At 37.4% G+C, this 10,717-nt stretch overlaps 2 protein-coding genes and 1 long non-coding RNA gene across 6 annotated transcripts; 1 reads left to right on the top strand and 2 right to left on the bottom strand.

The window, feature by feature from the left end:
- Nucleotides 1–349: 349 nt before the first annotated feature.
- LOC124299467 (ataxin-2 homolog) lies at nt 350–7,457 on the bottom strand. Of its 4 annotated transcripts, none has more exons than XM_046752656.1 (10): nt 6,835–7,455; nt 6,549–6,657; nt 5,913–6,236; nt 5,504–5,740; nt 4,583–4,916; nt 4,292–4,377; nt 4,004–4,237; nt 3,356–3,853; nt 3,012–3,195; nt 350–2,518 (listed from the first exon to the last, which is right to left on the bottom strand). In XM_046752656.1, the coding sequence occupies exons 1-10, from the start codon at nt 6,870–6,872 to the stop codon at nt 1,989–1,991; spliced, it is 2,574 nt and encodes an 857-aa protein (XP_046608612.1). In that variant the 5' UTR covers nt 6,873–7,455; the 3' UTR covers nt 350–1,988. The 4 variants fall into 4 exon arrangements, with proteins under 4 accessions (XP_046608612.1, XP_046608613.1, XP_046608610.1 ...); XM_046752657.1 differs by having other exon boundaries at nt 4,298–4,377; XM_046752654.1 differs by having other exon boundaries at nt 3,024–3,195; nt 4,004–4,377; nt 6,835–7,457.
- A 115-nt stretch (nt 7,458–7,572) lies between these two features.
- Nucleotides 7,573–10,680, top strand: LOC124299475 (uncharacterized). The gene is made up of 5 exons (XM_046752676.1): nt 7,573–7,911; nt 8,581–8,884; nt 9,029–9,190; nt 9,782–10,187; nt 10,405–10,680. The coding sequence occupies exons 1-5, from the start codon at nt 7,796–7,798 to the stop codon at nt 10,503–10,505; spliced, it is 1,089 nt and encodes a 362-aa protein (XP_046608632.1). The 5' UTR covers nt 7,573–7,795; the 3' UTR covers nt 10,506–10,680.
- LOC124299482 (uncharacterized) lies at nt 8,480–9,084 on the bottom strand. The gene is made up of 2 exons (XR_006907018.1): nt 8,943–9,084; nt 8,480–8,788 (listed from the first exon to the last, which is right to left on the bottom strand). It is a non-coding gene; the product is annotated as an uncharacterized LOC124299482 (long non-coding RNA).
- Nucleotides 10,681–10,717: the final 37 nt, after the last annotated feature.

Raw genomic sequence — 10,717 nt, 5'->3', positions numbered from 1 at the left:
TTTTTTCATACATTTCCATTTTCGTTCTTTTTTTAAATCGTTTTTTATACATAAACAATGATTACTCCTCTGTCTGTTTGTTTTTTTCATATTTACACGACTAGGGTGTAGTTGTTCTGTTCTTCTGAAATCCTTATCATCACCGGCACAAGTGGTTCCGTTTTGTTTTTTTCAATATTATGAAATAAAAATTGCAGTTTCTTTCATATTGGGAGATTTCATATCGTGCCAGACATACACTGATTTGCATAAACATTTTGATGATGTAATATGAATCATGATAATAATCCAATCTTAATAATAGAATTAAAGATTTAGATTTGCACACACAATTGTTAGGCGTATTTTGGTTCTTCAACACTTTGGCAGCTAGAATTTCATTTTTAAATACCAAGTAGTGATCTCAAATTACATTCGACATACATCGAAAGGTGAAATTATGTTAAAGAATTCAAATATTGTAACAACAGTGTACCACTTGTGACAGACTCTCTCTCGCCATATCACATGAAAAATTATGTAATTACACATCTCAAGAATGGGTCCAGAGATAATTGGATATCCCGTCGTTTCAAAGTCCTTCTCATAAAAAGTATTTAATAACAAAAATTAGCGTAACAAACTACAGAGTTTAAAAAACTCTTTGCTTAGCCATTTTGTGTACGCCAATGTGCAGAGCTGTTCAATATTGCAATATAGAAGATTCATTTGAGGGTTTAGGCAATTTTTCAAAATTTACTATTATTCAGGCTCTGCTCTCATGTTGTATTTCTAGTAAATATTGTATTTTGAGTCTAAGCATGAGCACAAAAATATAGCTTATTTGAAAAATTTAGGTTTACCATCTTTCCAGAAGATACTTTAAAATAAAAGGCCTCCCTCCTTCCCCCCTGTAACAAATTTTTTTAAAATATCCAGTTCAAGTGAATATATATTAGATTCTCCAAAGTTATCATTTTATCCGTACTGTACGTCTATTCTCATTGCAGTTGTGTTTTTGATATACCAAAGATTTTTTTGTAACACGATCTAAACATTACTCAAGAAAATTCAAAGAATTTTAATTATTTCAAGTCAATATCATTGTTCAATTAGCCTCGATCTACTAAGATGATGATGGTGCAACTTAAGCTTATTAACGAGGCTATAAACTCCCAATTTTGCCTCTATTTTAGATTTTAGCGTCTGCCATTACGGACAAAGTTATTTTTACAGTCACGTACGTCGGTCTTGTCTATCCGTGCATAAAACATCTTAAAAAATGTAACTCTATTTAGGACATAATGACTAATTTATTGCCATACAATATCCAACAACTCACATGATACGCATGACAATGTTATGTAGAGGGATGCGTTACGGGCCTCTTGCAGAAATGTTCTTATTTGTCTTAGCCACCTTCAAAACAGCATTAGTTTCTAGTCATTCAAGTGCAAGACAAGTTTTCTATTACCACAGAGTGCTTGAAAATTGTACATATATATATATATTAAAAAAAAAAAAAAACGAAAGAAAAAACAACTATTTCACTCCTTAAAGATTCCTTATTTGACCGATGAAAGACCATGTTTAAGACTTCTGTGGATAGGTTCATCTGTTCCTTAACCTTTCAAATTCTAAAACAACTGGTGTTTAACTCTACTACTGAAAGTCCATTTGTTCTTTCTCATACTGTAATACATACGCGTAATTGTGCAGGCAGGAACGGATACAAACATATATTCTCTCCTAACGCGAGATCTGGCATACTGATATATTTTAATTTTAACACTGATTGAAGAAATTAAAAAAAAATTTAACACAATAATGTTAACAGATAATACAAATGGCACGTACGCATCAGGACTCTGTGGCTTTGATAAGTTAATTTTTGCATTGGCAGCTAAGCAGGAGGCGAAAATCCAACGCTATTATGAAAGTAACTTAAAATTTAAAACACTTTACATTTTTTCTTAGAATAACGATTCTCTGTTTGTGTATTTGCAAAACTACTGATTGTGAGGCAGAATGACAGGTATAGTAGTTTGAGTTCCTGGCGGAGGCTGAGGAGGCAAATATTGCATGTGCTGTGGGGGTATCATGTGAGGAGGAATTAATGGACACATTATTGGATAGCTTGGGGCATGGCCTTGTGGTGGAGGCTGAGGATAGGCAGGCTGTGGTGTGCCTGGAGGATTGTAAGCTCCAGGGGTGTGAGGAGGATTAGGATTAGCAGGCGAGGGTGTCTGGCTAGGCTGTTGTTGTGTTACATGCGGGTGGTGTGGATGTGGACCCATGTATTGTATTCCTTGTGGTTGTGGACCCGAAGATTCGTGGTGATGATGATACGGTGACGTCATATGCGGTGGTGGAGGGGGAGCTTGAACCATCCGCACCATTTGTTGATAGGCTGGTTGACCAGGGTATTGGACTTGAAAAGGTGGGTGCAGCGGGGCAGGTGCGAGTAACGGTTGACCAGTGGCAGCTGCAACCTGCATCTGTGATGCAATATCTGGACCACGATGTGGTATCATTGGGACTGAAACATGGCAAGTAGCACATACGAAGAATGCATTAGAATTTGATTTCAGTTGAAAACTTCGCCAGTATTTGGAATTACCAAGTACTCAAAAGAAAATATTTTTACGTTACCTAAGAATATTGTATTAAAAGTCATCACATAATTTCTGGCGACTTCTAGTATATTTCTAAGACATCAAATTCATGTTAACGCTTTTATACCTGAGTTGGTCATTGACTGATGCTGGAACATAATTTTTATTTGACTTAACACAAATTTGACCTAATAGTTATGAAGTTAGAATAGAAATAGGAAGCATCAATTTTCATAATATTTTTACAGGCTGCAGGATATCAATCACGTGTAGTTGACTTCTTGCAGTCTATAAACTTGCAGTCTTAGATAAGCAAGGGTACCAGTTATTTTATTTTCAATCGTCATTTTGGTAATTCCAACATATTTACTGACTAATAATGTATAAATGTAGAAGTTTGGTCGACACGTTTGGTACCTAGATACTGACCCTTCCGGAATCTAGCCGCAGGTTGAGCTTGTTGCTGAGTGAATGCAGTTGGGGGTTGACTAGTCATAACATATGCTGTTGCAGGCATGACGACTGTTTGCATTGTAGCGCCGGTATACTGAGGAGTTTGAGGTGTATGTGGTCGGCTAGGTGTAGGAGTACTTGGCGAGCGCTAAAAAAATTTGAAACAAATTTTCATACTTTGTCAGAGAATACAGTAATGATAAACATATGCATAGACATTATGGAAGCATGAATTAGCAAAGTATTTAATGGCTTAAAAACTTTGCATAACCAAGAATCGATTATGATGATTTGATTTTTATACTTACAGGTGTAAACGGTTTTGCATTTGGATTAAATTCTTTAGCGTTTGGATTTAATGTAGATTTCTTGAAGGCTGTAGTGATTTTTTCAACTGCAGGTTCTGGTTGTTGCGTGGGAGATGTAGTTTGTTGTTGGATTTGTTGTGGTGGCTGCAGTTGCAGAGGAGGAGGACTATTTGATCGCACAGGTTGTGGTCCCGGAGGTGGTTTACTGGTAACAACGGGTTCCTCTGTTGGTTGTTGATGTTGTGGATGTGGTAATGAATGTTGCTGCTGCTGTTGCTGTTGCTGTTGTGGCTGCTGATGAGGAGATTGAGAGTGCGATTGCTGATGACTTTGTTGATGATGCTGTGCTTGAGCTGGTTGTTGCTGTATTTGCTCCTGCTGATGTTGCTTCCTAGAATGAGGTGATGGCTCTTGGACAGAGGGTTCGGGCAATTTAAAGTCTGTTGCAAATTGTCTCAGCTCCGAGTGTTGTTCTTCTCTCCCACGAGGAGTAGGTACCTTGATCAAAAGTGACAAAACTAATAAAAACGCTAGGTCTTAGCATATCTCAATCTATTTTTAGTTAATTTACTGAAAAATCACGGGTGTTCAATAACTACATTTATCCCCTTTTGGCTGGTAGAAAACACGGAAAAACTAGGATCATACCTTTCTATGTTCTGATTTTTGTTGCAGTATTTCACAACGCTGACCTTCGACCGAGTTCTGTTGTGTTAGTGGTGAATGCTGTGGATGTGAAAGGGTAATGTTAGGTTGTGGAAATGGAGCTGGAGGAGCTTTATCAGCCTGATAAACTTGTTGTCTTCCAGGTCTGTCACGTTTCTCTGAGTTTATCTTATTTGAAGGTTGCTGCTGCTGCTGCTGCTGCTGCTGCTGCTGCTGTTGTTGTTGTTGTTGTTGTTGCTGTTGTTGTTGTTGTTGTTGTTGTTGTTGTTGCTGTTGCTGCTGCTGCTGCTGAGTAATAGCCACTTGCTGAGGAATGGCAGGCACAACGGACGGCTGCGGTTGTGCTGGTGGCATCACTGTATCAAAAACAGATTTGTAATCACATTTTGATCAGGCAAAAAGGCTTTCATTCTTGGCGTACCAGCTGATTGCTCAATCGAGTCGATTGTGTAACAGCTAATTACTTCGAAATTCATTTTGCCCAATTTACTTGCAGAATGGAACGAATGCAATGGCTTCAATGTTTTTAGTAAAATGCATGAAAATATAATAAGTACCTACCTTGAACAGCAGCGACTGGCGGTAAAGTCTGCGTTGTAGAAGGTGGTACAAATGGTGGCGGAGTATTGTATGTGACAACAATCCTACTAGTTGGTATGGCCATATTTATAGGAACCGGATGTGGTACTTGAGTGTGGGTCGTTTGGATTCCCACTGGAATGTTTGTTGTTTGAGCAATGTTCACACCAACGGCTGTAGGCGGTGGTTGCGTATATACAGTTTTGTTAGTTGCAGCCCCTGGCGACGGGGGCGGTGGTGTAGAACGCATGAGCTTTCCTGCGTTTCCATTTTTCCTCTTTGGAGGCGGTACGTATTTGCCTTCGTTGGGCCTTACCTAAAGTGAATGATATTGAAATTGATTAATTTAAAGAATATACGACACTGACATCTGATTAAGTACAGGAGCACAACTGTACTGATTTACATGCATGAAAAAATCATTTCCAGTACTGTTCCAATTTAATTTACAGGTCAAGTAATGTTACATGTTTGCGAAAAAATTAATGACACGTATAGAGTTCGTCTAAATTTCTTTAACCAGTGGTACCAGACTCGGGGAAATTTTCATCGCAGAAACTAAAAAAAAAATGCAGTATATATACTCATCACAATCAAAATCTCGTTGAGAGGAATTTTTTATTAGACCTTTCTCTTGCATTTAAAAAATTAGAATCTTGGTACTATCAAAATTTCACCAGTATCTCCTCTTAAAATTCCATGATTTCGGAACTTCTATAATAACTCAATACTCTGACAAATGGAAAATTCTTTTCGATTGCATTGAGATTCATTAAGCAAAATTTGCTTTGCGATGAAATTTGAAATTATCGATTTTAACGAAGATATGAAAATAATATGCTGTGAATAACCACAAGTTTTCTAAGGTCACCTTGTACTTATTAACTTAATATTCAAACTTACCACGGATGCAAATCTTTCCTCTTCATCGCCGTTTTCAAGATCTAATCGAGCTTTATGGTTTGGTTGAGCTTCGATTTCATTAGCAATCTCAGCTGCCTTTTGCTCCTGATCCTTGAATTCTTTGGTATCTTTGCGTTGCAGTTGGAGAGTATAACCTGCCAGCGACGGTTCAAATGTTGATTGCACACCGTATATCTGCTCATTTTTACGAAACATTTCATCGACATCCCATCCATTCTACAAATGATCAAGAAACAATGAATTGTAAAATAATATTTCATTCATGTAAGGATTTATAAATGATTTATGAATATGCATTGATAGAAATTTTTTTTTTTGTTGACTGTAAAAATGTGGTGAACATCTGATGCAAAGAAATGACAAGTTAGTTTAATTCAGTATTGCTTACCGCAGCCCCATCTAATTCTAAGTCATCTCCGTTTATGGCAGAAGGTGCTTCCCAGGGTTCCAACTCTTTTTCGCCTATCATGCCGTTGAATTTGCTAATGGCAGTATCTGTTTGGAAAGTATCTCTAATTGCATAATCCAAGTCCACATCCTTAGCAGACATGGTAATAATGTCTTGAGGTTTAAAAATCAATTTCTCCACTACACTGTCTACTATAATTTTTCCACCAATATCAATGCGATGTGCCATTTCTAAAACAACATCAAACTGACTGGAGAATGTGCGGAATACACCTTCGTACACGGAGCCATTTTGAGTTTGAACCTGGACATAAAATGAATGTTTCAATTATAAAATCGCACTTTATATCTGCACAATAGGTGTTTTTTAAATGAGCTCTTTGTAAAAAATCACGTAGCATGAAAATATTACTATTAGTTACAAAAAAAAAAAGAAATTGGGAAGTCGATTAATATAAGATTAAATTACGAGTCTAATAATTGATTGAAGTGCTTAATAATGTTTGAGCTAATAATAAATATTAATTGTTGAATGAATTTTAAATCATAGTTTAAAAGACATTTGCAGCATGATTCATCAAGGTAAAATCAGAGTGTATTATATTGTTTCTCTCACCTGTACAATGTTACCAACATGGCTAGTTATGGCATGCATAAAGTGAGCATTGTTGTATACCCCTTCCGCAGTAATGGATCTCTCAGGCGGGCCCCGAGCCCGCGGGGACCTGTAAGAAAAAATGTCAGGAAATAGGTTAAAAAAGAAAGACAAACACTTACAAATAACATAGCAAATCAGATGCATATCTATCTAAGGCTAGTATGGAAAAGAGGTGCATTGCCAGGTTGTGGTGAAGAAGGAAAAAATTGAGGAGACGGTGATGCATAAAGGAGATGCTACTCACCTGGTTGGATTTGTACGGTTCTTTCTCTTATTATTCATTTTGCTAGCCGACGATGGTTCTTCGTCAGTAGGTTGGTTCCTGCCGCCTGTGTGCTGGGCGCCTTCTCGTTTTCTTGTGGGGACCGGAATTTTGGCTAATTTTTAGTACACACCTCGACGTCGAAATACGAACGACTCCAGGGAGTAGCTAAGTTGAAACCTGCGCGTCTTGACGAAGGGAGGTTGACAACAGGCTGTTGCGTCAACGATAATTCGATATAAAACTTCTAGGTTATACTTTATGCGTAGAATTCGTTGAGCTAGAGTTAATACCAGCCGCCGCGTACGTTACGTTTAATGTGCATAAAGTACACGAGGCAAATACGGTGGTGCAAGGTGTTAAAGAATAAACAGGCGACAGAGAAATGCAGGACGATACACGGTCGCGACAAGCCGTGACGTAACTCGGGATCTTGCCTACAGCAGCCCGTTCATTTATATTTCAGCAGATCCAGGATTATCTGCTCACGAAAATGCCTTCGATTAGCGATTTTAATAATGATAACGCTATTTTTAATTAATTAACATGTGGTAAACGGTAAAACTCAGCGCAAGTCGCCCGATCGCCCGATCCCGGTGACTGATTCGATTCAGTCGACGTCTAGCGGATTTCTACAGCAAACTAAGTCACGTCAACCCTACGACCGCCATACGTCCAATATTCCTGCTTAAATTCTTCCCGTATTTCCGAGCCACTCCTACGCCACTGGAATATTGATCCGAAAGCGGGAGAAATCAATATGAACTTAAACTCTGACGAGGCTGGCGCATGCCGTATGACCCCAAACTCTGAACTTCCTTCTCCCTTACTCGATACCATTCTTCCTATCCTTCGAGTTCGCTGACCATCTCCAGGGAGATTTTCTTTGGTTAATAATAGTACACAATATTCTTCATTCTGCGAAAAGAGACACGCATAAAACATGTCTGGTAGCAAGTGTGTTAAACCACCGAGGAAGACTTATGCCAAGGAACCACACGAAATGAGCCACGCAGAAAAGCTTAGGCTTATCGATGATGACCTGAACTCATTTTATAAGTAAGCCCACATTAATGTACTGTTATATTTTCACCAATCCGTATATACATACCCTCTGTCCATTGATGCAGGGTTAATACTGAATCGTCTAGGTGCAATCTATATGTTGCCCTGTTAGATTGCACTTTATTCCACCTGCAGCGATTATTAATACAATTGCTCAATTCTCACAACAAGAAAAGTGCAAACACAATGCTTTGTCCACAAAGTTTTGCTTTCAAAATTTTACCTTGCTACAGATACAATTCGTAATTATGTATACAGAGTATCTCAGCCAATTGAGGTCAATAGGTGGTATATGATGTTGGTATAATAGAATAATTTTTGTGTCTTCATGGCTTTCAATTTCATTGCAAAAAAAGATTCATTGTATAAATTCAATTCTGTTTCTTCTGGTAAGCTTTTCTTTCATCTCGATTTAAGTGGTCAAACTTGCTCTTAAAATATTCGCGGAACAGCTTTTATTTTTAACCTTCAAGTAAAATCCATGGAATAATAATCAATTGAGCCGAATATATATTTTTTACATTCTGAGAGGAGTATCAGAAAAAATTGTTATAGCCTGTGCCTCTCTTATTAAAGTTTATCTTAACAAATGTTTACAACTTTAACATAAGTTCAGTTCAACAAAGTATTATTTTCATTTTTGAATTGTCACCTTTGCTCCAGATATTGCCAACAAGCTGGCTTTACCGAAGAAGAGATGGATATAATTTGCCAGCCATTAGTGGCAGCTATGCGTCGGTCCTGGTTACAGCTGGCATTTCGAGCTGCATTGGTTCTCATTGTAGTTGGAACTATAGCGTGTCTTGCAGCTCAACTGGATTTTGTTGGAACTCACTTTTCGGCCATAGGTCGCCTACTGCTCATAAAAATCCTGCCAATTTGGAATTGGCAGCCACTGTATTATGAGAATTGTATGATCAACAATCCTTTTTACAACGACTATACCATCACTGAAGAAGATTGTGTGGTAAAGAAATAGATTGAAATGAACCATGAAAAAGATAAATATCGGTTTTTATTTTCACCATTTTTTGTGTCTGATTCTGCATCTTCCTATTGCCTGAATACTCGAGTTCTTTCTTGTTAACGTACTTTTCGTCTTTTATTCCAGACTTGCGAGGCTTTAGAGACTATCGATCGCTTATCTGACGTCCGATATCGTCAATTGGTTGATAATTATTTAAGTCGAGATGCTCCTGCTATTATAACAGATGCTATGAATTCTTGGCCAGTTATGAACACTGATTATTTCTGGTTCGATAACATTACTCATGTAAGTATACAATCTTACTCTTCCTGAGACATCAGACAATTGAGTATGAGGTGTACCAGATGCGTTTGTTGACTCTACCTGAAATGGGTTGTTGTGATGAATTATTTTGAATATGGTGAGTAGCTACTGACAACACTCACCAACCATTATTCAAAGGGTCTGAAACATAACATCACAAGGCAATGAAAACCTGTTTTGGCATTACTTTGAAACAAATTCTATAAGTGTTTAGTGCCCTTATATGTACTGGAGAAAAATATTTGTATTGGAGTTTTTCAATCTTTTGTCAAGGTACCAATGGAAAATGATTGTACAGACGTCGAATGCATTATTAGAGTAATTGAAAAGTTGACTGCAATCAGAGCACAGTGTTGAAACTCAAAATTTCCACGAGTTGCATTAATGAAGTAATCCAATTAGGCATCTAATGTAATATACGGACACATCATATGAGAGAAAAAGGAAAAGATGTGTGGTTCACAATTTATGTCCTCAAAAGAACAGAAGTGTATTTTTTTCAGTTATCACGAAACACTATATGCACTATTGCATCAGGCTCATCAATAATGAGCAAATGGCTTTGTATTACAGCTTTATTTGGAAAATGAACGTCTAATGGAAACAGTCCCCTGCGCATTGACCTCAAATCTTCGAACAGGTTCATCTGACCTAGCAGCTTTTTTGCGCAGAGTCCATTCTCCAGAAGTGGCCAAATGGTTTGTCCATTGGCAAAATTGCGACATTAATGCAGTTAAAGTCCTTCGAAAGTATTATCAGCGACCATATTTTCTATCAAGTACAGTATCTCCCGCACACTTTAACTGGGTCCTCATGTCCTCGGACTATAATAGTCCTAGCTACAAAAAGGTCGAGTTGGATTCTGGTCTGATAGCCCTAGCTCAATTGAGAGGGGCTACGCAGCTTAGATTAACCCCAATCAATCCATGCAACAGTTCATGCCCAGAATTAGTTGCTGATCTTCACCAGGGTGAGATGTGTGAGTATTACTTGTATTCTTATGTATGGACGCACATTTTAAATCTATACTTCTATTTTGATTAAATATCTATATTCCTCACAAAGAATAGACCGGGTTTGATCACAAATATCAATCTCTTGTTACTCTATTCGTAATACGTCTATATTACCGATAATATTTAAGATTTGTATATCTGAATAATGAAGTTTTTTTTTTTTTTATTAATAAATTTCAGTGGTGTTTACCAATATTATGTGGACGTTAGAATATGCTCCAATGCGAGGGCTGGACAACATTGCAATTCTCACGGAAACTGTGTGGGAAGATGATATCTAGAATGAGATTGAAATAATTATTATCAAAAAATTATAAATAATAAACATTGATATACTGTAAGACGCATAATACTGTATTAGCATGAGAACAATTTGTGTACTGATTCATCAAGGAAATTATATGTATCTCTTGAACAATAATAAATGATTTGGTCCCATCAGAACACAAACATTAACAGTGCGAAAATAATTTCTTGCAATCTTCCAAAATCT

Source organism: Neodiprion virginianus, chromosome 3, assembly GCF_021901495.1.
Source record: "Neodiprion virginianus isolate iyNeoVirg1 chromosome 3, iyNeoVirg1.1, whole genome shotgun sequence".
Taxonomy (NCBI): Eukaryota; Metazoa; Arthropoda; class Insecta; order Hymenoptera; family Diprionidae; genus Neodiprion; species Neodiprion virginianus.
The sequence above is the reverse complement of the archived record's forward strand: the minus strand, read 5'-3'. Positions and strand labels throughout refer to the sequence as shown.

What these genes read in the sequence shown, in the direction of transcription:
- LOC124299475 (XM_046752676.1), top strand. Translation starts at nt 7,796, where the DNA reads ATGTCTGGTAGCAAGTGTGTTAAACCACCGAGGAAGACTTATGCCAAG. An exon ending in GGTTCGATAACATTACTCAT is followed by an intron (nt 9,191 to 9,781) that starts GTAAGTATACAA and finishes TTTGTATTACAG; the next exon opens with CTTTATTTGGAAAATGAACG. An exon ending in TCTTCACCAGGGTGAGATGT is followed by an intron (nt 10,188 to 10,404) that starts GTGAGTATTACT and finishes AATAAATTTCAG; the next exon opens with TGGTGTTTACCAATATTATG.
- LOC124299467 (XM_046752653.1), bottom strand. Translation starts at nt 6,872, where the DNA reads ATGAATAATAAGAGAAAGAACCGTACAAATCCAACCAG. An exon ending in TAGAATTAGATGGGGCTGCG is followed by an intron (nt 5,741 to 5,912) that starts GTAAGCAATACT and finishes GATCATTTGTAG; the next exon opens with AATGGATGGGATGTCGATGA. An exon ending in AGGAAAGATTTGCATCCGTG is followed by an intron (nt 4,917 to 5,503) that starts GTAAGTTTGAAT and finishes CATTCACTTTAG; the next exon opens with GTAAGGCCCAACGAAGGCAA.